The sequence below is a fragment of the Agaricus bisporus genome (genome assembly GCF_000300575.1).
Source record: "Agaricus bisporus var. bisporus H97 unplaced genomic scaffold AGABI2scaffold_8, whole genome shotgun sequence".
Taxonomy (NCBI): domain Eukaryota; kingdom Fungi; phylum Basidiomycota; class Agaricomycetes; order Agaricales; family Agaricaceae; genus Agaricus; species Agaricus bisporus.
The window spans coordinates 1,526,604-1,550,656 of record NW_006267371.1 but is presented as its reverse complement, the minus strand read 5'-3'; the positions used below and the strand labels follow the sequence as shown (position 1 = coordinate 1,550,656).

The window sequence follows — 24,053 nt, the reverse complement described above, 5'->3', positions numbered from 1 at the left end:
CCATGGTCGACACCGCTGGCCCGCCCCCGCCCTCGCCCCCTGCCAGCATCGACGAGCAGCATCTCCGCGGCACTCACAGTGACCCTCTTCCAGGCCGTGACTCCCTCCTTGCCCAGCCACCTCGGCCCAAATCTGTCCACCGCGAGTCTCCCCCGCTCCCTCCTCCCATTCCTCTTCCCCGATCCAAAACACCCCCCACCCCCACCCATCCTCGTCCACAGCCCCACCCTCCTCCAAGGCTCCCTTACCCGCCTCCACAACCCGTCGGCACACCACCGGCTCAACAGCCAAACACCATCCTCGTCTCTACCAGCGTTTCGCCGCTCCCCATCCCCAACTCCATCCTATAGACGATGCTGCCATCTTGGGCGATGCTGCTCTCGACCTCCAATCCGACATCGAAGCTTACGAGGAACAAGCCCGCAGAGAACGTCAATCCAAACGCGCTAAACAACAAGCTCAAGCCGAAGCCGAAGCTGCAATCACACGTACCGATACACGGGGTACCAGAGGCACCAGAGACGAAGACGATTCAAAACCGCTGGTCGGAAATCTCATCGGAGAGGACCATGTCAATTATGTCCTCATGTACAACATGTTGACCGGCATCCGAATCGCCGTCTCTCGGTGGCAAGCAAAATTAAAAAAGCCCCTCACTGACGACCACTTTCGAGGCAAACACAAATACTCTTTTGATATGTAAAGTTTTTTTTCCCCCATTTTTCATCACGTTAAATCCTCTTTTTAGCATCGGAAACGAACTCACGCCCTCTGCAAAATACGATTTCAAATTCAAAGACTATGCTCCATGGGTCTTTCGTACCCTCCGCGAAGACGTCTTCCGTCTCGATCCCGCAGACTATCTTCTTTCTCTCACCGCAAAATATATCCTTTCCGAACTCGGATCTCCCGGAAAATCAGGTTCTTTTTTCTATTTCTCCAGAGACTACCGTTTCATCATCAAAACCATTCGTCATTCCGAACATAAATTCCTCCTCAAGACGCTCAAAGCTTATTACGACCATGTCAAGAACAATCCTCATACCTTGTTGTCTCGCTTTTATGGTTTACATCGTGTTAAACTTCCGAGAGGGAGGAAAATCCATTTTGTGATCATGAATAATTTGTTCCCGCCTCATAGGGATATACATGAAACTTACGACTTGAAAGGAAGTACGTTTGGGAGAGAATATCCAGAAGAAAAAGCGGAAAAGAATCCGAGAGCGGTTTTGAAAGATTTGAATTGGATTAATAGGAATAGGGAGTTGGAGTTGGGACCGGAGAAGAGGGCTTTGTTGGCAGAACAGTTGAGAAGAGATGTGGCGTATTTGGAGAGTGTGGATGTGATGGATTATAGTTTGTTGGTGGGGATTCATAATATGAAGAGAGGGAATAGGGATAATGTGAGGAGGAATACGTTGAGAGTGTTTGAGCCAGAGTTACCGCAAGGGTCGAGGATGAGACAGTCGGTGAGAGGGACGAAGACACCAGAGGCGATTGCGATGAGGAGGGCGATGAGATCATCGGATCCTAAAGCATTAAGTGCCGCAAGTAAGGGTTTTTTTCGTTCAAAAAAAACCTAAATCTGAATTTCACTTTATTAGCTGGAGTGCAAGTTCTTCGTCCTACAAACACCACTTCCCCTCCTTCTCCTCAACTCTCCCATCCCCAACATCCAGGCACGATACAAGAAGAAGAAGGTGAATCACCGATATCGTTTTTAGATCAAGATACCACTACCGATAGACAATATTTTATATTTTATCAAGATGAAGGAGGGTTGAAAGCGACGGATGAAGAGAATAAAGAAAAGAGTGTTATTTATTATTTGGGGGTTATTGATATTTTGACGCCTTATGGGGTTATGAAAAGGGCGGAGAGGTGGTGGAAGTGTGTTTGTGTTGGGTTTATTGGGGGTGTTGATCGGGTGAGTTTTTTTTTTTTTTTTTTTGTTATAAATGAAGGAGGAAAGAAATGCTGAATTTGGGGTGAAGAGAACGATTTCGCAGGTTCCGCCGAGGGATTATGGGGATCGGTTTTTGAAGTTTATGAAGGCGATTATGAGGGGGGGAGAGGGGGGGATTAAGTTTAAGTGAGGGTTTTTTGGCCTCGTTTCTTTTTTTTTTTTTTTCGTGTTAACCCCGCGAGGTCGGAGATCTGACGCCTATTGTCCATTTACCTTTGGGTGGTCGTGCTTAGGAGCTATGGTGGGGGTTTTTTGGTAAGGTGAACACACCTTACCTATTCCTTGACTATTTTCTATTTTTTTCGTTTCGTTTCGTCATTTATTAATTATGGTATTGGACGTTGTCATCATTTTTCATGCATTGTTTATTCAAATAGCATCCCCACACACTCGTTTCTTTTTCCTTTTTTTTTTTGCTCATGCATACACACACTCGTTTGAACTCTTATTTTCATTAGCTAATTGATTTTTTGTATGGGGTGATTTTGTGACAACGTTATATATCATTATCATCTCTTTTTTTTTTTCTTTTAATTTTTTTGGGAGGATTGCGTTTTTTGGGGGTAATTTTTGAGTTTTTTTTTTTGGTAGGGTATTTTTGGGTTTTGGGTTTTGGGTTTAATGATGAATTGAATGTTTTGTTGTTTTTTAGAAGAGGATTATCAACATTGGGTGGATGTGGACCCTTGTTGTGGTCTGACTAAGGTAGGTTTACTACTGCGGACGATGGAACTCCGAAATCTTCTTTGTATACAGTTACTATATAGTCGTGTCTCAGGCAGGTTTACTGTATAACATGGTACGAGTTCTTTGGAAATTAAAAAAAGGGTTGATTGATTGTATTGTACGATTTTTTTGACTACGGAGACTGCGTAGTACGCAGTCTTTCTTTCTTGATGCTCGCAGTTGCGTGTTCGATCGCGTTTGGTAGGATATTGATGGTTGAACTAACTTGGGGTTTTTGGAAGTCAAAGGACCCATCATCATCTGCTTTTTATCGTAGATGAGCATCAAGTTATGGAGAGAAAAATCTAATCTTAGAATGGTTGGACATGTATGAGCTGTGCCTTTTTTTCGTTTAAGGCGGTTTCTACGACTTGGCGTTTTTTGCGTCGATTGTGGTTTACTAATAGTAATTCATTATTCGATGCATCATGTTTGAAAAACCTGAACGGTTTTTGTTCATCGACTTTTCTTTCCTCCATTTGTAGATCGGGGCTTCATAATGAAAATGATCCGTGTTGTTTTGATTACTGTGGGTTTGGTTCTCCATCTGTTTGATTGTCCTATGAAAACATTGCGTGATTTGGTACTGCTACTACTACTTACGTCGTGTCTCGATCAGTTATTTCATGTTCATACGAGTTTTGATATAAGATCTCTTCATGGAACTGACTGCGTGTTACGCAGTCATGATCATGCTCTCTATTTTATCTCCTATTGCCCGCAGCTGCGTGTTTATCGCATTTGGATATAAAAAGAAATGTCGAGTTGTTTATGAGCATTTGATTATGAAATCAGGATAAGGAGGAGGTAGGTTCCTTGTCTGGGCATTTGTATTGGTATTTTAGGGAGAGGCACCGCAAATTGATGAATGGTGAACTAGGAACCCCTCATCATGACATCGCTCAGAGATTTGATCTGGTCGATACAAAAAGGTATACTAAAACAAGCTTAAAAGAAGAGTTTGGGGTTTAATCCAAGATCTTAGAGCATGTAGCAGATGTACGCCGATGTACGGAAAGGCAATTTATATAGTGCGTTTATGAGCTTTACCGTACTTTTTTAGCCGTTCGGCTTCATCCAACCGTTGTTTTCCGTTCTGTCTTGGGCAGGTTATGTACTCGACCGCCGCTGTTGCTCATTCTTCTTTTTGTAGGTGTTTACTGCGGTTCTTGGATATACAAGACTGCGACCTGGGTTTGTTGAGCAATGTTTACGAAGGTGTTATTGATAGTCATCCTTGTTTGTTGATAATAAAGTGCTCATGGCAGGACTACAACCATGAAAAAATGATACAAGAATTGGTATTGCAAGCCTGTACATGGGCATCTATTGGGGAGGGGAAGGCGAGAGAGGGAGCACAGATGGGAGAGGACAGGGACGGAGATGTGGGAAAAAGCGGCAGTGCTGGACCGGACAGGTGTGACGAGTTACATGTTACTGGGTGAGTTACTTGATCAGCACCTGCTTTCTCACTCTCCCCTCATCTCTTATATACCCTCCTCCTCCTTCGCCGCGCCTCAGCATCCCCCTCCACCCCTAATTTCTATCCACCAACACCTGGCTCATTCTCTCTTTCTTATACAAGCCACACACACAACGACGCTCGACAAAGCATCTGCTCTGCAAGATCTCATGTCTGTCCCCACCGCTCCCACCACCCCGACCCCCAAGCTGGATTCCCTGCGAGAGTTGGGCCTGAATGACTTTGGCTCATGGTGCGCTCTCGACCCCTCCTTTACCCGGTCCTTTACTGACCGCTTTCCCTCTCTAGCCAATACAGTCCTTCGTCCAGGACCGCCTCTCTCCCTACCCCAGGCGTACGCACTGTCCCACTCGCAGACAGCGCGATGGACGCTTCTATTGGGTACGTTCTCCGAGGTCCAAAAACCCTCGTTAACCTCATTCGCCACATAGCGACAACGCTGCCGCCGACCAATGGCTCTTGATCACTCCTGGTGCTCCCCTCATGAAAGATATGGATTCTTTCACTGAGGGATCAGACGCCGGGAGCTTTGACTCGATTCCCGCTGCCGAAACTGATGAGCACGGGAACCCCATATTACCACTTTCAGAAGCCCAAGTCTCATTGGTCTGTGAACCACAAGACAAGGGCGCCTATGTCCTACGCTGGCTGAGCACCCTCCCGGGTGCACAGACCACTGTCCATGATCAAAACCGCCCACCGACCCTCAAACGAGCCCGCTCGGTGACAGAGTTTGAAGAATATAGACCTCGCCGTCCCCGCACTCGCTCTTGCCCTTCGTCGCGACGGAGCGACTCTCTGGCACCCGACTAGCCATAGGCCCACAGCCCCTCCCCGGGCCAAAATTCTCTCACACACGTGTTTTCTTATAAATCGAATCTGGGCTTATATCGACGAAGGACAACGGATAACATTGATACCCACTTGTCCTCTCCCACCTCAAGTCTGTCTCTTTTTCTTTTCCTTGCCTCGTCGCTATCAAACACAAACCCATTTCAACTGGGCGAATCTACGACTGCATCGGACTTTCAACTCACCCAAGAGTCAAACCCCCAGCCTTTCAACGGGCGGGGGTCGGGTTATGGCTCACCCTTCTATTATATGCCTGCCTCTTAGAACGGATCCACTTCGCCCTGGACCTTGCAGAGGTATGGTTTGGATAGAGAGCTCTTTTGCTTCTCTTTTTCTTTCAATCTTCTTTCTGATCTCATGCACTATGTGACGTGGCGCTGCTTGCTACTTAACATAGTGGGTTAATGTTCAACACTCGTCCCTCTGACGTAGAAATCTATGTTCCCTTCTTCTACTCCCCCCTAATATTCTTGGACCTACGGACTTGGACCGCTTTGGAGATTGTGCAATAACTCTGCCGTTAATGTTCTCATCATTCGATAGAGGTCTTTTGGGCTTTCTTCATCGATCTGATTTGCTCGACATATTTCTCCATCTATCTTTTGTTTACCATCGCTTTCTGCTGTCGCGTCTGTGGCTTCATTTTTCTTTTTCTTTTCTCGTCGTGTTGTTTGAAGCAGTGTTGTGTTACTTTGTTTAAGCAACTTTCCCCTTGCCTGGATCGCCATTGATCAATGTCTATCTCCTCGATGCCTGATAATAGCTACATATGTGATGTTCTACCCTTTGTTCTATTTTTCCTCCTTCCCCCCTTTGTCGCCACCATTTCCCTGTAAATCACTCGTCTCCCCCTTTCTTTTTTCGTTTTAAAGATGTTGCTGTACGTCCCTTTCGAGATACGATTTGTTTGGGTTTTTTGTGACCTGCATTACAATTCATGTATCTAATCGTGGTGCTACGCACTCTTTTTAACAATTTGATGATCATCCTCCTTGTTTGTATCACCTTAGCCGTTTAACGTTGTGATGAGAAGATGCTTCTCGTATGGCATCATTGTAGGTGACGTTGGAATGGTCGAATGACATCATGATCCCATATTTCGTTGTTGAGCGCGCGTGTTTGTAGATATGATAAAAACTCGAACCATAATGGATTTGATAATTAAGTTGTTCGAGAAAGAAAGAATCGTTTGCATCAGAAGTCTACTGGGAAATTAACAATCAGATAATAAAAAAAGGTAGATGAAGACGTTGGAAAATATATGTTGTAAGTAGATGACGCGGACTTGCAAAAACGGTTTCCCCGCGAGGTTGAATTGGTTTAACTCCTTAAAGAATAAAAACGACAGGGTTCTATTCTGGTCATCCCCTGGTCCCTTCGTTGCAAGTCGAGTCATGAACGTGAACCCAAAAATATATAATTATTCAAGTTCCCACTCTATGAATTTAAAAAATTTCATCAGCAAAAGGGTTTTCAAAATAGAAGGGCTTAGAACGGCACCATAGGATTTTACGCCTTTCTAATTTGCATAAGATTATATTATATTCCAAAAGTTACCTTTCTGATGGATTGTGGTGGAACTAGTTCCATAACAAGGTCTCTAAGCCCTTCTATTTTGAAAACCCTTTTGCTGATGTTGTTGCCTTCTTTTCTGAATTTTCTTTTTTTCGTGGGGATATCCTTTTGATCGCTTTTGGTTTACTTGTTTACTTGTGGCAGTCACACATCCGAAATCACCGTTTGAAGCGCCCGTCTGCCGGTATCATATCACCGGTTTTGTGGAGTATTGAAGGTTTCTGTATTTGGTTACACGGCAGACAAAACAACTGTCAATTGATTGGCCGGGGTTTGCTGTCAATTGATTTGTCAGTTGATCAGTTGTCACTCGAGTGTCACGCTAAATTGCTTGCGTGTCACGCTCTGGTACGAGATGTACTGTGCATCATAATGCATATGTGAACATGACTACATTACTATGTAGACGAAACTTAGGAGGTAACACCGTAACAACCTCTGTAACATGTGACAATAGCCAAATTTGCAATTGACAGATCAGTTGACAGTTAACCCTAACCTATCAATTGACAGTTGTTTTGTCCGCCGTGTTAGGTACAGTTAGTACTAAGCAGATTCTAAACTGACGTGTTTTCTTTTTGATGCGCTATGAATACTATGAACACGTCGTACTTTGTGAAAACGTGGTTCTGGATGTTTGTATCTAGAATGTACTATATCTCTCCTTTTTTAGGGTGGTGGGAGTAGATTAGATTGGTAGAGAATGGTATAGAATCGGGGTAAGCACTGCTGACTGAGACTCTACTATACTCTCTGTAAATGACGTGAACGACGCGCGTCCTTCAATTCAAAGTATATATAAAAAACATACTGTTCTATGAATGTTCTTTGAGGTTCTTTTGGTATTCTGGCAAGTTCTTTTTTTAGGAAATAGAATGTCGTGGAGGCTTTTGATCGAGTAATACTAGTGCTTGTGCGAAGGTGAACGTGAACTGATGATATAGGAACACGTATGCTTCCAACGTATTAATGCGGTGTCAATGTACTTCGGAATTGGGGAATGTGCCAATGGTGACTTGTTGAGAAGTTGCTTAATGAGATATCTGATATACATACAGTGGAGTTAGTTTCGAGGCACAAGGGTCTTGCTCAGTGCCTGAATCGTGGCAAAGATTGCCACTGGATGGGATTGTTTTTGCATTTCAGATCTCAACCGACTACTACCCCAACATTCGCGATGTTCAATTTCCGAAGAGCAAGTGTTTATTACATAAAAACGTTGACAAGTAATTGATGCATTATCGCAGTCCAGAGTTTCGAAAAAGCTTATGAATTTCGAGTTATCTCTTCCGGTCTGCACGGATAGTCCACGTATACATCTTAAGTCCCCAAACAAACCCGAATTTGTTAGAAAATAGAACGAGATGGAAGGAAGTCATTGTGATCCGATATTTTGGGTTTTGTGGGGATGATAATCATTTAGTTATCGTGTTGCTGGGCTTTGAATTTGATCACTGAATAAGTCCGGGCTGTTTCATACCATCTTGATCATTGCTAGGATTACTATGAGACCAAATATATTATCTTCCTTCGGAACTCGTGGCTACCTTGAGGCCAATGTAGCATCAACAAGAAATCAACGAATCGCAACGTTAATCATCGTATTGGTACGTCGACATCGCATCATATCAGGAGCCTATTTGGTTCTCCGTCACGATCCAGTTGGGGGTTGGGGGGCAGTAGTATTATGCCCCAGCTGATTGATAACTTGACCGTATCGGATCTGGAAACACGTAAGTTGGCCGGAAACCAAAGTTTCATTCAGATGAATATTTCATGAGTTTAGTGCTCAGTGTTGCCGACATCATCGTTCCGAGGCTTCCACAAGCAAAAGGCCCGGAAAATATAAGGACTTGGAGCCCATCTTGAGGCGTCATAAACGTCTGTAATTCCAACTGAACACATATTGGGCTCTTGGGTATTGTTGTCTGAGCCCTTGCCTCCTTAAGACCTTTTTGCCGATGCCTTCTCGTGATACTGGATCTCATGTTTTGATTGTCACTTCCTTGATGTATTTCACCTCCGTTTCTTTGGGATTCAGATGTTAATGCCAACGAGTACTATTAATAGCACAGTTATGAGCTTCTCCCCAATTGTTTTGTTTTAATTGCTGGCGTAGCGAACTACGGCCAATGATTTATTTCCTTATCGGAGGTCATTATATTCGATTTTTGATTGTGGAACAATGGGCGTAAATGTGATGGATCGAGGTGGCCAATGTTATGATTCTATTCTCCTTATCATTTAATACGAACGCATCGGAGGTACATGTTTTACTTTTGACTATCGCTTCTTCGGCGATTTAGAAGCTTCGAGGTCATGTGTTCTTAATTTGTATTTTTTGGGGAGAAACCTGTGTGTCAAAGTGGTGCCAGACTTATTTTGTCGGTCACTTCGGTTAGCGACTTGGAAGGATCTGTTGTATATCGGATCATTGGGATGGAACTTAGTCACTCGCACTTTGTAAACAGTGTGATAATCATAAGTAAATGCGGGATTCGGTTTTCCGGCATCCTCTCAGTACATTCGACTCTGAAGATCCACATCAATGTGGGATTCTTTGAGACTTCTGTCTCTTTACCCGCTACACACCGAGCACGTCAATAAATCGCATATACTTATATCGAAGAAAGGAGGAAATTAGTTTTCAACACTTTTATGAGCCAGGTCTCCCACTTGCTCCTCCGCAAATTCGATGAATTGATTCAATTGAATGTCACAGTCAATCACGTGATCCACAATATTTTTGTGGACATTCTGGCAAAATGCTTCGTGAGTGCCAGCCATGTCTCGCTCGCTGTCGGTTCTGCGCTCATCACTCTCGCCGCTCGTCGCGTCCTCTTCGCGCTGTCCTCAAGGTATTTTCTACCTTCATATCTCTCTTGTTCGCGTCTAATTCTTATATGCGTATAGGCACGCGAGGTTACGCGCAGGCTGTTCTCAGAAAGAAAAGCATCTTCGATAACCCCCACCATACCCCCAGTAATCACAGTAGCTCCAGTAGAAAAGACTCTCCATGGGGGAATCGAGAAAAATTTGGCCAGGATGCCCAACCAACGCCCCTTTGGCAACTTAAACCTGACCCTCAATTTTCCGAACACCTCAATGCCGTTTTCAACCCCCTAGAATTCAACCCGGAAGCCGCGCGACGCTGTCTCACTCATGCCAGCCACCCTACTGCAGTCAATGGTCACAACCAAGGAATGTCTTTCCTCGGTATGTCGTTTTACTCTGTAAACCTCCAAACCATCCTAACATTTTCTAGGTCGCCGCGTTCTAGAGACATATCTTCACCTCTATCTCAGTTCGAGTAAACACCTTAAACCGACGCATGACTTCAACCAAATCACGAACTGGACAATAGGCACTTACACCCTTGGTCAGCATGTTGGTTCGAAGTGGGGTCTCGGACGTGTAATGAGATGGGTCCCAACTTTGAGCAAAGATAGGCTAAGAAGTGTTGAGGGTAAAGGCGAAATATCACAACTATCACGAGTCGTGGGTCTTTACAAGGTCCAGGGAGATGCGGTCGCTGCTGTGATGGGGACCATATTCCAACAATTCGTGCGTCTTCTCATGTTTCTCAGTTTGTCTATGTTACTAAGGCTTCTCGGACAGGGTGGCTCAGTAGCTCTTCGAGCTTTCCATACTAGAGTATTACCCAACCTATTGTTAGACGGTAAAAACGGTGGTCTACCATTGGTGTTTCATTCCGAAGCTCGTGAAATTTGTAACAAAATGGGCGGCTCAGAGAGTGATTTGACGAAACCTATACAAGAGCGAGCTTGAGGTGGTCATAACCGTTAAGAAAATATTGCTTACTGTCAGTTTGTTTTCTTTCTTTCTTTCTTTGCGATTCCGAAGCTCACATGAGGTTGCACAGGCTTAATCTTTACCCATATTTATTATATGTCTTCTTTATGGTCATAGAATGGGACTAATTGTTGAAAATCGTGGAATCATTGAACGCACTTGGTACTACTGAAGACACAACCGCGACTTGCTGCTTTTCTGTTTTTGTTTTTGGACGTCACTCAGTTCTATCTAGATATATTTCCTGCCTCATCGCACGTACTGGCTTTTCAACTCGACTTGTTTCAGACCTGGCCCGCGTCTCCGGAAAATGAACTGGCAAATATACCGATCTCTTATATCTGTGATCCATATTCCCCAATTCTAGCAGAGCACATCACTACCTTCTGAGGCATACCGTTATTCCTTGAGCTGTATTAGGAGAGCCTGGGCACTCTGTCCATCCGGTGGCGTTTACAATGCAGTGCGCACTGCCCATAATGACGATGCCGACCCATCCGCATTCAAGTGACGAGGTGGCTGGGGAGGAAATGATCGCGGAGAGTCTTTAAGTTTTGGAAACCGCCTAGCGACGGATCAAGTGGGAAAAAGCTGGTCCGAAAGATTAACAACAACTGTTCCCTGATACTTTCTCGACGATGGTCGCCTTATGGTGAGATTGGGGTGATAGAAAGGGAAACGTGAAGGCATTTTTTTTAGACGAACGGGATTCAAACTGGTCACAACCAAGTAATCAATTTCATTATTATCAGACGGGAGACATCCTCATTCGCCGGGTTTATAGCAAAAATAAATTGGAGTTCAAATGACGGAAATCCTCCTCATTTATTCTTTCAGGGACAACCCCCAATTCATTATAAATTATATGGTGTTATTGAGCAAGGTTTATTGTTCCCTCTAGATCTCCCAAAGTGGTGATAGTTCCCCAGTGCTGAGGAGGACAGAGACGTTCAATATTGATCCCCAAGCTCGTTTTGGAGGCTTTCAATCATCGTCACCGCGTTTTAGAGTGTTCTTGATGAATCTAATGTATGCTTCTCCGAATCATCATCGTGTCGTTGGGTTGTTGAAGCATATAGAATCTTTGATAATCAAAAGATTCCGGGTCAATGCAAGCCCGCGATTCATACTTGTCACAATGCCAAAGTACTTCAAAGATCAGATTGCTACTTGTATAATTTACGAGTATTTCCCAATCCAAAGATTATTATGCATTTAAAAGTTCAATATCTCGGGTTCCTTGACAGCTTGAAGTTTCTGACAAACGACAACACAAAACAAGACGTGAAAATACAATGGAACAATGTTACTTTGTGTAAATACTGAGAGAACTTCCAACACTTTTCTGCCACGGCAGCAGCAATCCGACCCCTGACAACGATGATTTCATGATCGGGGGGCCCGAGTAATGCTACATATCATCAAGTCTCTATTCGACCGTGTCGGAGTCTGCGTTAGAAGGTACTGTTGACGTAAATTTGGCAGTTGCCGCGGTTGTAAGAGTTTTGGTACCGAACTTAATGAAGTCGATTCGATATCCACATGTTTCTTGTCAGGGTTTCGGACCTGGTATCGAGTGAAGATAGGAGTGATAAACCAGATCTGGTGCAGGGGATAAAGTTTGCCATCAAGCTAGCGCAATGAAATCCGAGAGTAAAGTAGGGGGAACATATAGAAACAGAGCGACGGTAACAAGAACGACTTCTCCACGTGAAAGTCGCCAACGTGAGCGGAGATAATAATCTCCTTACACCGCGGTCTACACGAACAACACTACTTCCAATGCCAATACCAGCAAGTTTATCAAACCCATCAAAAGAGGAAAGCAGAAACCGCCGAAACCTTCATCATCATCTTCGGACAACAACGATGATGGAGCAAATGGTGAGGAGACGAGTTGATCCATAATTTACGGGCATCCACAGATAAAATACCCAAAATGTCAGTTGCTGGAATAACTCGGCCGTTGGACGCAGTGATGAGCCAGCCAGTGATGGGCCATTAAATGTTATTATTTAGCCAGCGCCATCAGCCAAACAGTGGCTAGATGGCTAGCCAGCTGGCTGGATCACTGGCTATCGCTGGCTCATCACTGGCTTGGACGTCCACACGGGGTTATCAATGTATTTTTAGTTTCATTCAGCTATTTATTTATAGCTAAATCGAATGCAAGCCGATCAATGAAGCTGCTTTGAAACTTGAAGCTTGAAGTATCAGACCCCGGAATGCCAAGTAACAAATTCATTATATACAAGCTGTGGAGGCTGAGTTTAGCGGCGTCGAACGTGAAGCCGTTCACTTCGTACGTGTTGAAGTTGACTTTTCGTCGCGAGAACCAGTGAATTATCACAGCATCTGCCAAATCAGGAGTTGCTGGCAAGAGGTTCAAGAACTCCAGAGCGCGTGTGAGTATTGTCACTGACTCAAGGAACCTCTAAGCAGTGTTTTCCTTGAACTTTGCCAACGGCGGGCATAGCTTTCCTCGTAGCTTTCAGTTTGCCTTTCAACTTGTAGTGCAAGTCTAAAGGGGTTCATTCATGTGCATGAATAGTAGGGATGTACAACACAATCGAATTTACAACATACATAGACAAGGTAATAGTTAGGGCATAAGTGCAGCCAACTTTGGCCGCATTTAGCTCCTACTATCAGAAAAATTGTCAAGAATACCATGCAAACATGAGCGATGGTCACCTCAGAAAGTAAAGCCAAGTCTCAGCCCAAAATGGTCGCTGTAGGGGATATGATCGGAAGGCTCTCCTGGCTTGGGTCGCTCAATCATACCAGGGCGTAGAATCTCCATCTCCTTCGCCTCCAAACCCAGCATCGCAATCTTGTCCAACCTTCCCAGTCCCAGTCCACCCTTTCGTTGCACTCCAACACCCCAAGTGGTTCCATTAGCTCCGTCCCTTCCATGCACTGCAAGCCAAGCGTCTTCAAGCCCGTTCTTCTCAAGGAGAGTATGGTCCTCGGGGCGGATTGCATTGAAGTCTCCCGCGATAAGTCCACCATCGCACCCAGGCTCATGTAAGAGGTTGGCAAGGATCTCCATCTGTTTGGCACGATGAGAGAGTGTGTTCCAAAGAGAGTCGAAATGAAAGTTGATGATACGACAAGCTTTGAACGTGGTGGAAGGTGGAATAACATCGACGGAAATCGCACCTTCCATACTTGCTGGGTAGTTCGACACGTGTAACGGAACCAAGCATGAACTTTTTCCCTCTCTCGACTCCATCACCCTCTCTCTGCGACTCCACGTCAAACGCAAAACGCTTATTCGACAGCAGTGTCATGTTGGCAAAGGGTACCCCTTCAAACGATGTAAGGTCTTCAGCATCGGTCACTAGGAACCCTTCACGGACTTTCGGATTGTTGAGTATAGAGGTGCGGACATCCAATGTCACTTCTTGGAGGCAAATGATATCAGGATGTTTGGCTAGGATCACATCTAGGAGGAGCCTGGCTCGTGAGATGCCACGCGCGGAGAAGGCGTCAATATTCCATGTTATAAGCTCGAGAGGTAAGCGAGATGTGTGAGGCAGCAGTTGTGTCGCCAGGCTCGGTGCGTAGCTCGAAGATACTGGCACCCATAGGCGGTTGGGTGCCCTGAAGGCAGAGAAAACGCGTGGGCACAGTCTCCTGGCTGCCAGTGGAAGGTATATATTAAAAACGTGGGAAGCTTCAGGCTCAGCTTCAAATTTGATGAGTACTTGGCTCGGTCGTCGACAACGCTGCAGCTTTGCTGACTCTACCCCGTCACTAATCGCAATTCGTCATACAAAAAGACTCCTGAGTCGACTCACAACACTAATGAATGCTTCGAGAAATTTCCACCCGGTTTCTGTAGTAAATGGTTTTCTCTCATTCATGAGCAAAGTCAAATATCAAGTTGCTTCTGATTTGTAACCATTACTCTGATGTAGAGGCTCAGCAGCTCATGGCAGGCTCATGGTATCCTCGAGGGGGGAATTCCGGGGTCCTACTCTTGCGTCGTCTAATTTAAAATAATAGTCTAAAAATACATCGATTGTCGCGGAACAGTAGCCCCGCATGCAACCCAATTGTTCCAGCAACCAAAACTATAAGGTACGTATGCATGCATCACTCTGGACTTGTCAAATGTGTAACTTTGCAATAAGCCTTTCGAGAAACAACTAATCGAGGGAGAAGAAAGCACCTCACAAACCGTATAGAAAGATAAATCGAGAGAGAATACTTATACAAGAACTAATACAGATACTACAATACCATCACCAGAGATTTCTAGCTTGAACACTAATAAAACTTGATAAAAAGAAATCAAATCAAAGCAGGGGGGATATAACAATCTTTTCCAAGGGGGCGAGGGGTTAGTTCGAAGGAAAAATAGGGTCATGGATCTGAATCCGTCGTTGCTGGATCGTCGGAAGGGTCTTCCGCGAGGCCAGGAGATACTTGTACATCAATCTCATCCCCTTCATCATTCTCTCCGTCATCGTCGTTGTCCGAAGGCGGTGGAGAAGGTGTAGGCGGTTTCCGCTTTCCTCTTTTGATAGGCTTGCTAGTAGTTGCTTTGGAAGTGCTCGTTGTTCGCGTAGACCGCGGAGGTTTCGTTACTGAAAGTCGTGTTGTTGTCGTCGCTCTGCTGCTTGTTTTTACTCCTTTAGGCTCCTCCTTATTCTTCATTGTTCTCGGATTGCTTTGCCGCGCTTGTTTACTAGGCTTTACCCTAGCTCGAGCGGTAGCCTTTGTTTGCTGAACCGGACTGGGACTCTCGCTACCATCATCGTCAGATTCCAGATTCGAAACCCTACAAGAAATAAGTGAATATCGATTTCATTCAGCATTAAAGTTCTAAGAATACGTATAACATAAGAACACTTACAAAGACGTTCTTGGACGATTCCGTCTCCGTCCGTTTATGGGTGTAAGAGCTCCTGAATCGGCGCGAAGTCGTCTGAATCAAGAATAATCAAAAACGGCAGCGGAGAAAACAACAGAGGATATACTTACTTGGTGCCTTTCTTTAAGGGAGATTTGGAGATTGGTGTTGAATCCGCGCTCGCCGACGCGGCACCCTCGTGCTCTACTTTCCCAAGTTGACTGCCTTCCTCGTCACTAGTAAGGTTGTACAGAAACGTCAATTGGTGATGTCCAACTTCAATTGCCACCTTAGTGAAAAATAAATAAATCACGTACTCATGAGATTGTTCTCCATCCTCTTCGTCGTTTTCATTAATAACAGGGGCATCATCTCCGTCATCCTCGTCTTTAGCACTACCATTATCGGGTTCCACCGATGTTACTGCCGGAATCTTGCTTTGCGCCCTTTTAACCCTATCACCAAATGATGAATACCAAAAAAGATAAACATTCTCCTCTCAAAAGATGCTTACTTTAACATTTCTTTCCTCAAAGGAGACCACGATCCCATCTCTCCATCGCTTTCAGGGACTTCAGTATTAATAGCCTCATACAAGTTCAAAACTTCATCATCGTGAACATATCTCCCCGGATTAATCTCTTCCAATTGCTTTAAATAAAGTTTTTTGAAGCGGATTTTGAAACGTTCGAAAAGTTTTGTTGTGGCTGATACTTCGAAAGGACATTGCTTGATGATGAAGAAATTTATTAGATAGGTATTCAAGTTTAATGAAGCAACCAGTGATTGATTTGCTTTACCTTTTCGTGGTTATTGAGTAGGAGGTTGATCATGTGTATCGTTTTTGAGTCGAGGTCCTTGGGCCAATACATAGGTTGGTTTAGTAGATGACATAAAAGCTTCAACTCGTTCTCTGGATACGACCATAAGATATATCAACAGAAGATAATGGCCCAAAAATTTCTCACCCGAACGTTCAGAAGAATAAAGCTCTAGAAGTATGTTGATAACAACATTCGCATGAGTATCTTTAATCGAGTCTAGATGTTCAGCTCTATCAGAATAAGTATCAGTCAGAACCAAACTTTTATCAGGCAGAAAGAAAACTTGAACTACATACTCAAGCCCAAACTGGGGATCCGTCCAAGAAAGCAACATTTCACCCATCTTCTCCGGCGCAACCATTGTCTGACCGTCGTCTAACGATTCGTTCATACGCAATATCGTGTCAAAAGCAGATATGAATATCTAAATAAAAACATTTCTCAGTAAAAGAACTCAAGCGATTTCTAATACTCACAGATTGAAGTCTTGTTTTATTCCGTGGATGAGCAGTACTGTACCGCATGAAAAAGAAGGAGAGGCACTGTCGAACTTCTTGATTGCCTACCGTGTCCGGAGATACATATGCAACAAGAAGACATAGAAGCATCTAAAGGTGTCTCAGAGACGTTCTTACTGATGCGCAGGAAGGAAAAAGGCACCTTGGGATCGTCTACAACACCTAGTAGAAGAAACTTGGAAAACCCAATGCACAAGATAGCAAGTATCTCAGGACTAGGCTCATTCTTGCCCAATTCAGCCTCCATTATGCTCAGGAGAAATGTAGTGAGTCTTGAGTCCTATTAGAAATCCCGTTGCGTTAGATAAAATGTATTAGATTCGGTGAAATTTATTACCATCTCTTCTGATTTTCCAAAAAATTCCGTCTCGTACATCAAAATCAAGTCGAAAATGACGCGGAGAACAGTGACACGTATTGGATCTGGAGAACGTAAACACTCATTTGAAAAAAGTTGGAATGATCCTAAAGCCATTTTCTGAACAATATCACTTTAAAAATGCCAATGACAAAAAGTCGTTCTACGAACCTTGGCGATAAGTGAACATAGACCCAGACCAGTCAATGCCTTCTCTCTTAGTATGAATTCCCTGCGCTGAACGGATGGAATGATCAGATCGTCCAATATACCTTGCAGCGTAGAGTTGTCCTCAAATGACTACACGGAAGGTAAAGAAAGTCGAATAAGCACTGCGAAACCACATACTCCATTGACACGTTCCAGAACTGCGTTGCATAACATTAGGCAACGAATATCAATCAGATCCGCTGCTTCACGAGCTTCTTGGCTCATTTCTTCACGGTTTCTCGACCTTTTGAATGAGCGCTCTCGTTGGAGGGTGGGTTGTGACGCATCGGAGAAAGAAGCCGATATTTCCTAGAAAGTTCCATTGATCATTCAAGATATCGAGTCTGGTGAAAGCCAAGACTCACTGCATCGACAGGTTCTTCCTCGTCCTCATCACGAAGGTCTATGACAATTTCAACCATGACGCGGATGAAGTCACGTTCCGAAGGTAACATGGCTCTCATCACTTCCATACAAGGATCAATGAGGTCAAGTGGAAGTCCCGGATGTGTGAGCATATCCTCTACAAGTCAACTCAGCTCTCAAAATCATTCAGGAGAAAGAAGGATACTTACTGATGACAGAAACTGTTTTTCTCCTCCCAATTTCATCGCCATAATCCAGACCTGCAGCTATCGAAAGTATCGAGGACAATATTGATGCGATTTTGTGTAAGTCCTCTAGGCTTTCGGTAACATCGTCGTCCAATTCTGCTTCTTCAGCGGTCTCCGCGATATTCAGCTTGTCAAGTAATTTGTTGTATAGAGATTGGATGTGAAATGCAAAGGCCGTTACGACAGGAAGTCCAGCCTCTTCCGCACGCACTGTGCCTTGAGAATTTATCACAAAGGCATGCGCCAAAACGGCTGATTCGGGAGTCAATTCTGTCCAATATTCGTCTGGGTATAGAATGAGGTGACAACACTGACATGAAAGGCCACAAGCAATACTTACCAGAGAAAGTAATTATATCTAGATACTCGGGTTTGAGAACAAAGATGGCGTTCAAGGCGTCCAAAGCTATCTGTTCACTGCCAACCACATCAAATAGTTCCAAAAATCGGATCAATGCCTTCATTATACCTCCATCATCTCCTTGCCAAGTTTCCGTTTGGTTATTATTAACATCATCGAGCAGCATGTTAAACCATTTCATGATCAGTTTGCTCGCTGAAGCGCGGACGGTACCTTCTCTGTCTCCTAGACCATCTTTTATGACTTTTTCGCGTTGAACAAGAGTAAGAGAACGTGGATTGTCAAGTTTTGAGAATAAAACAGTTGAGTACAGAAGCTTTCTTGTGAAGAGATCCACGTCGCGGGAACAGCTGAGAAGAACGTCGATGGTGGCGAGAGTGAGGGGTATATGAATGAGGGCAGTTCGTCGGACCTCCCTGAACAAGGTTAATAGATCTTCCGAAAAGGAAAGAATGCGACACACTTTTCAGCATCGTACAAGAGACTTTCAGTAAGTAGCTCCAGGATGCTCTTTGCTCCTTCTTCCAGCTCGCTCGGGTCTTCTGTAGCACTTAGACGTGCAAGAGCTATCACGCACTGGGCACGAATGGCAGTCTCCTTGTCGCACAACCTCTGAATCAGATTTTCTCTTAGCTCTTCATACAGGTCCATACTAGAAAAAGGATTCAGCGCTGCGGTTGATCGTATTTAAGTAGACGAACATACTCAAGCTCCCCAAGCCACAACACCATCTCTGAAACGATGAAAAGCGAACGATAGCGCACATTCTTGTCTTTTGCTAGGAAACCTTGCATTACCCACTTGAGAATGCGAGTGACGAATCTCGAGACAAATGTATCTTCGTCTTCATCGACTTCAGGAGGCATCTGGGCCGCGCGTTTTCCGGCTGAGATAGAACCGTCCGCCTTTTCCATTCTGACTATATCGAAATAAGTTGAGGGTTATTGATAGCTAAGTCAGGCAGACCTTTCTCGTTAATAAATTTGACGTATGCACCGACGAACTTGACGATCCGATCAGCCGAGGCGACGCCTTTCTTGACCACCAGGGCTCTAGACACCATATCCAGAAACGAGCGTGCAAAAGCCTCTTCGCCGACCAACTTCACGGTGACCTTGCTGTTTGACTCGACCTGGCCAGCGGCCTCGACATGGATCTTGTAGAGGTTTACGCAGTTTTTCTTGTGGTTTGCGAGCGACGTCTGAGTCTGGTTGAAGATGGCTGCGAGAGCCATGTTTATCAGCTCAAAGTTGATTTCGCGTTCCAGGCGCGTCATTGAGTGTCACGTGGTCGCTCATGCCTCCTTCACAGACCCCGCATCGCACCCCCCTCAAACGAGTCTCCCAGGGATCCTTCCTCAGGCTTTCCCGGTCAGGCGCATACCCAGATGCTCCCTATGGCCTGGGGTTTCTGGAGCCAGCTCTCGCGGAATTCGTAGACGAAACAGAGGCTCTGCAGTCAAATGTAGAGGGTCTCGTCAATCTCAGTGACTCTCTCGCTACCTTTAACGAGTCGTTTGCAAGTTGGCTCTATGTCATGAACATGAACGCTCTCACCACAGACTGGCCACAAGTATATCTTGTTATATAGCTATTATTCAGCCAGTTGAAACGCCCTTGCGCAGACTCCGACTCCAGATTCTTTCGCCCAGGCGAAACGACGAGCGGGTAAATCCTTTGATTGATTAAATGATCGTCAAGCTAATCTAGACTCAAGAACAAGCTGCGGACAGACTCAAAAAACAACTAGAGGAGACTTCCGCTGCAGTAGCAGCCCGTGAAGCTGAACTACTCGCAAACAAGACTGCCATGACAGAGGTGACCGAAACCGATATCACGATTCAAGGCAACACCACAGGTGCTTCTGCTCTTTCTGGCGGCAGCAAACAAGATTCAGGTATACCAAAAAAGAAAGTCCTTAAACCCAAAATGACGGCTAAGGAAAGAAAAGAACGAGATGTGAGCTTTTTCTGAAATGAATCTGATATCATTCTTTCAACTGATTATCTGAAAGTTGGAGATTGAAAGAATCATCTCGGCTCTTCCACTCGAGTTTCGCGGTAGTGATCCAGTATGCCTGATATCTATCTGATCGATCACTCTTTCTTAGTGACCATTATCTAGAACCTCCGAAGACAGATGGAGACTATTATCGAAGGTATCTTGAAAGCGTCCGATCAAACAATCAAATGTATTCCCGTTTTTTTCTTCACTGATTTATAAAGTTCTTCTAACGCCCTTTCGTTCATAGTACAAGATCTCATCAAACCACCCGATCTTAATCAAGCCAGAGTCAACAAATGTCTCATTGCTTTAGTCAATCGTAAAGTGGTTCAAAAGGAAAGCCAATCAGTAAGAATCATCCTTTTTGAAACCATCGCATGATAAATTCAGCTTTGACAGGGAAGTGTCTTATATCATTGGCGAGGTCTACCTTGACTTACGGACTCAAACCCCTCTTGTAACTTTTATACCCGTTATACCGCTAAATTCAAATAATATCCTCGTTGAGAATTTCAAAATAAGGATATACACCAACACAAAACACAAAGGCAGAAAAAAATTTCCGTATCATACGCTCAAAGAGAGGGTCACTCATATGAGGTTCATTAAGACTTTTTATCCGAATCTGCCCTTTGAACATGAAAACAAAAATCAGACTGCTTCTCAAGCATTCATCTTGTTTGCAGCCTTGATCATAATAGTCAAAGGGATACCTTGAAGAACCATCATTCAATGAATCAAGTAAAATCAAGAAACGTCAAAGCTCACTGATAGAACCGAGAAACGTGAACGTCCTGTAGATGTCAAATATCAGATACCAACTCAATTTTTAACACTTTCAACGAAAATCACTGTTCACCTCATGTAGCTGGTAAAACTGTTTGTCTGATTGATGTAAATCTGGTTGTACAGTACACGCGTCGCAATACTGCACATCAATATGAGTATTATCCCTTCCTTGAGATTAGTACAAAAGTATCGGACGCACAATATCAAAGACATCTTGTTCAAGTAAGCATGGTCAAGTCCGGCCATGTTTCCCATAAGCTGAGGGGTCACCAATAAATGAGTTTTTTGTGCAGCGATCGAACTAAACTCACGACCGCAGCCGTCCAAAGAGGGAAGTTCTCCACACCGTTCTACAAACTTTGTGAGCACCCAAATTTCGGGGATACCATTATCATTACACCATCAGACTCACGTAATGAGCTCCTTCCATCCTTTGGATCTTCGCCGCAAGTGCAGGAGAGATATCTTTGTTCTCTGCTACCTTGGCCACGTTTCCTCGAGGCGCAACACTATGGAATCGGAGGTATTATAATCAACGTGCAGATGACGACCAAAAAGTACTTACTTGTTGTACCCGATGGTGTTACTGATATTAAGGAACTATAAGAAGATGCTGTCAATGAACTGTCAATCATCCGGCATCATTTAAACGTACCTTCAGGGTACCGGGATAGAATGCCGTAAACCAGACCACTGGAATGGAGTACAACGACAACGCGCTGGTGGAGGTAGAACCTAGCATGTTTCTTGGATGTGAGAAGAGGAATTGAGTGGTGAGAGATCCTCGACGAACTTGTGATGCTTAAATCAACTAACCTGTCCAATCATCAAAAATCATCAAAGATCTATTTTTAGATTTCCATACCAGGTTCCAACTTCCCACCCGCTCACTCGCAGGCGGGAGGACCAAACAGGGACAAGCATGCCGACCATTGCTCCCCTCATTCCACCGCTAGGATATTGTACGTCAAATTTGACACTGGTATGGTGCATTAGTCCGCGAATGGTGAATAGTTTGAACCAGTAAAATTAGGGGAAAATGCGCGTCGAAGTCGTTAACTGCAGCCAAATAGACCACGTTATCTTGAAAGAGTTCAATGGCCAGATTGCAATTTAGTAACTTTGGTTCCAAAGAATCCGCTATCGTTAGAAGGCTCCTTAATACGTTTGTAACATGGTGCTAGAAAGTTGGGTGCTCTCTGGCTGTTTATGCCCATGAATGGCATCAACTAATTTCTTGATTTCTACTAATGTCTCTACTCGGACTTTCTTTTTATATTATTTTTTTTTGGCTTGTGGAGATCGTAAGCAGGAGACGATTGCGGTGGCATCTTGAAAAGTGCTAGACGTTCTCAGGGATAACATTTGGGTATTAATAGCAAAAGAAGTCACAGTTCAAGTTGGTTGTCCCACATTGATTGTCAAGGATTCCATGCTCCAGACAGAGCTACTTAGGGGAGGAGAGAAGCGCCGGGAAGCTATGATGATCACCCGCCAGTAGTTTCCATTGCCTTGGTTTCGACCCAACTGGAATTTTCCGTCAATTTTACCGGACGCAGCAAATATATGATGGCATCCTTTAAGTGCCTCCCTGAAACAGCGTGTATAGAAGCAGAAACATGCAATGAGGAAGGCGACATCTGTTTCCCCATCATCAGAGCTATGACTCGTTTCTCCGTGTATTGTCACCGAACATTATTTGCAATCAGCCAGATATCGGTGAAGTGAATAGCCGGGAATGCACCGACTTCGAATCTGGCGGGTCATAATGACTTCATTCATCTCGATGTTCTTCCTTAACCGAGCGCGGAGTGCGTCCAAGGGTCAGCTCGCCGGTCTTGCTTGAGTTCGACTCGATGCCGCTACAAACGACCGTATGTAAACATAAATAGAAAATATACTTGTAACCGGATTAAAGGAGATACCTAAATCAGAAAACATCAGAATTTCTCGTATCATGGTTTCACCAGAGTGTGCTTAGATCATTGTTATGCTCATTTTGAACAATGGCAACACGTCGGAATGAATCTTCCGGAAATGAGTCTGCGTGTAAGACTTATTTCCATTTATTGCCAATATTAGCGATCTCTCTGAGCTCTCACCAACTGGAGCCAACTGGCTTTATTTTATCTCTGTCACAAAGTGTATAGTCCAGAAATGGCCGACGCTAGCAACAGCCGAAAAATCTGCTCAACCATCCAATGCGGCGGTTACCTTAGCTTTGGGTAGAAAAACGGCGACTACCACCTTTTGCTCTGCAACAACAGTGCAGACATACTGTCAATTCCACTGTCGCCATAAGTGCTATTTTTGTCCCAGGTCCTGCCATAATGTGACCTTAACCCTCTCTAAAGACCTAAGATATAGAACAGTGCATGTCGAGAAAGAGCGGGGAACTTATCCCAAAGGACATAAGGCTTATCTTCGACTTAATAAAACAATAATCATAAAGTTTGTTTGACTTCTGCTCCGCGCTCTGGTGGTACCGGAGCCAAGTAGTGCTAAAGCGGCTAGCAAAAGAATTAATTGCAACGGAAAACACCGGTATGAAGAAAAGAGCGAATTAGCTCCCGCTGGACATACCATGGCGCTAACTAGTTCACCGGGAAACCAAAAAATGGAAGGCGGAGTACCGAAATTTCGGGAAGATCAGACATCCATCTTTCAGATTCTCGTCCAAGCTCCCCTTGGAATGATACAAGCGGCATCGAAAGGCGCTTCGTTCAAAAACTTCACGCGTGGATAAAATTCGCATGATCGCTGATCATTCGTAACGTCTGAATAACTTTGAATCGAGTCAGAAAGAAAAATGATATGGTTAGAATCAACATACTAGTCCATCAATTGACAGCAGTTAGAGTATGAACTACAAGGATAGTTAGAGCGCTGGTCTCTACGAAAGGTATAAAAAACCATTGTTGAAAGGACGTTCATTCCTACATTGCCTCAAGCAACTAGTCAACAGCGACACAAATGCTCACCAAGTTCTCCCTTCTTCGTCTGTACCGCTATCGGTAACCGACAAACAGACACACCTAACTCGAGATATTAGAGCATTCCGTCCTCAAGCCGAAAACCGCAGCAGACTATTTTGTACCGT

General features: G+C 44.3%; 6 protein-coding genes across 6 annotated transcripts; 3 read left to right on the top strand and 3 right to left on the bottom strand.

Annotated features, from left to right (window-relative positions):
* Nucleotides 1-2: 2 nt before the first annotated feature.
* AGABI2DRAFT_120298 (hypothetical protein) lies at nt 3-4,988 on the top strand (the record flags this gene model as incomplete). The annotated part of the gene is made up of 7 exons (XM_006463420.1): nt 3-263; nt 314-699; nt 749-1,551; nt 1,605-1,927; nt 4,214-4,407; nt 4,464-4,556; nt 4,607-4,988. The coding sequence occupies 7 exons, from the start codon at nt 3-5 to the stop codon at nt 4,986-4,988; spliced, it is 2,442 nt and encodes an 813-aa protein (XP_006463483.1).
* A 4,394-nt stretch (nt 4,989-9,382) lies between these two features.
* On the top strand, nt 9,383-10,391 carry AGABI2DRAFT_208304 (hypothetical protein; the record flags this gene model as incomplete). The annotated part of the gene is made up of 4 exons (XM_006463419.1): nt 9,383-9,460; nt 9,516-9,818; nt 9,868-10,166; nt 10,221-10,391. The coding sequence occupies exons 1-4, from the start codon at nt 9,388-9,390 to the stop codon at nt 10,389-10,391; spliced, it is 846 nt and encodes a 281-aa protein (XP_006463482.1). The 5' UTR covers nt 9,383-9,387.
* Nucleotides 10,392-13,084: 2,693 nt separating this feature from the next.
* On the bottom strand, nt 13,085-14,031 carry AGABI2DRAFT_194291 (hypothetical protein). The gene is made up of 2 exons (XM_006463418.1): nt 13,606-14,031; nt 13,085-13,577 (listed from the first exon to the last, which is right to left on the bottom strand). The coding sequence occupies exons 1-2, from the start codon at nt 13,706-13,708 to the stop codon at nt 13,111-13,113; spliced, it is 570 nt and encodes a 189-aa protein (XP_006463481.1). The 5' UTR covers nt 13,709-14,031; the 3' UTR covers nt 13,085-13,110.
* A 1,755-nt stretch (nt 14,032-15,786) lies between these two features.
* Nucleotides 15,787-19,395, bottom strand: AGABI2DRAFT_208301 (hypothetical protein; the record flags this gene model as incomplete). Its single annotated transcript, XM_006463417.1, has 15 exons — nt 15,787-16,005; nt 16,077-16,189; nt 16,245-16,360; nt 16,409-16,524; nt 16,577-16,708; nt 16,761-16,898; nt 16,956-17,096; nt 17,148-17,276; nt 17,325-17,495; nt 17,552-17,709; nt 17,762-18,085; nt 18,141-18,577; nt 18,625-18,813; nt 18,867-19,047; nt 19,128-19,395. 15 exons carry the CDS (start codon nt 19,393-19,395, stop codon nt 15,787-15,789), a joined length of 2,832 nt encoding a protein of 943 aa, XP_006463480.1.
* Nucleotides 19,396-19,454: 59 nt separating this feature from the next.
* AGABI2DRAFT_208298 (hypothetical protein) lies at nt 19,455-20,599 on the top strand (the record flags this gene model as incomplete). The annotated part of the gene is made up of 7 exons (XM_006463416.1): nt 19,455-19,733; nt 19,786-19,828; nt 19,878-20,119; nt 20,175-20,231; nt 20,285-20,351; nt 20,412-20,512; nt 20,564-20,599. The coding sequence occupies exons 1-7, from the start codon at nt 19,458-19,460 to the stop codon at nt 20,597-20,599; spliced, it is 822 nt and encodes a 273-aa protein (XP_006463479.1). The 5' UTR covers nt 19,455-19,457.
* A 228-nt stretch (nt 20,600-20,827) lies between these two features.
* Nucleotides 20,828-21,946, bottom strand: AGABI2DRAFT_179818 (hypothetical protein; the record flags this gene model as incomplete). The annotated part of the gene is made up of 10 exons (XM_006463415.1): nt 20,828-20,877; nt 20,933-20,958; nt 21,024-21,092; nt 21,153-21,211; nt 21,265-21,303; nt 21,366-21,462; nt 21,519-21,553; nt 21,609-21,688; nt 21,747-21,769; nt 21,819-21,946. The coding sequence occupies 10 exons, from the start codon at nt 21,944-21,946 to the stop codon at nt 20,828-20,830; spliced, it is 606 nt and encodes a 201-aa protein (XP_006463478.1).
* Nucleotides 21,947-24,053: the final 2,107 nt, after the last annotated feature.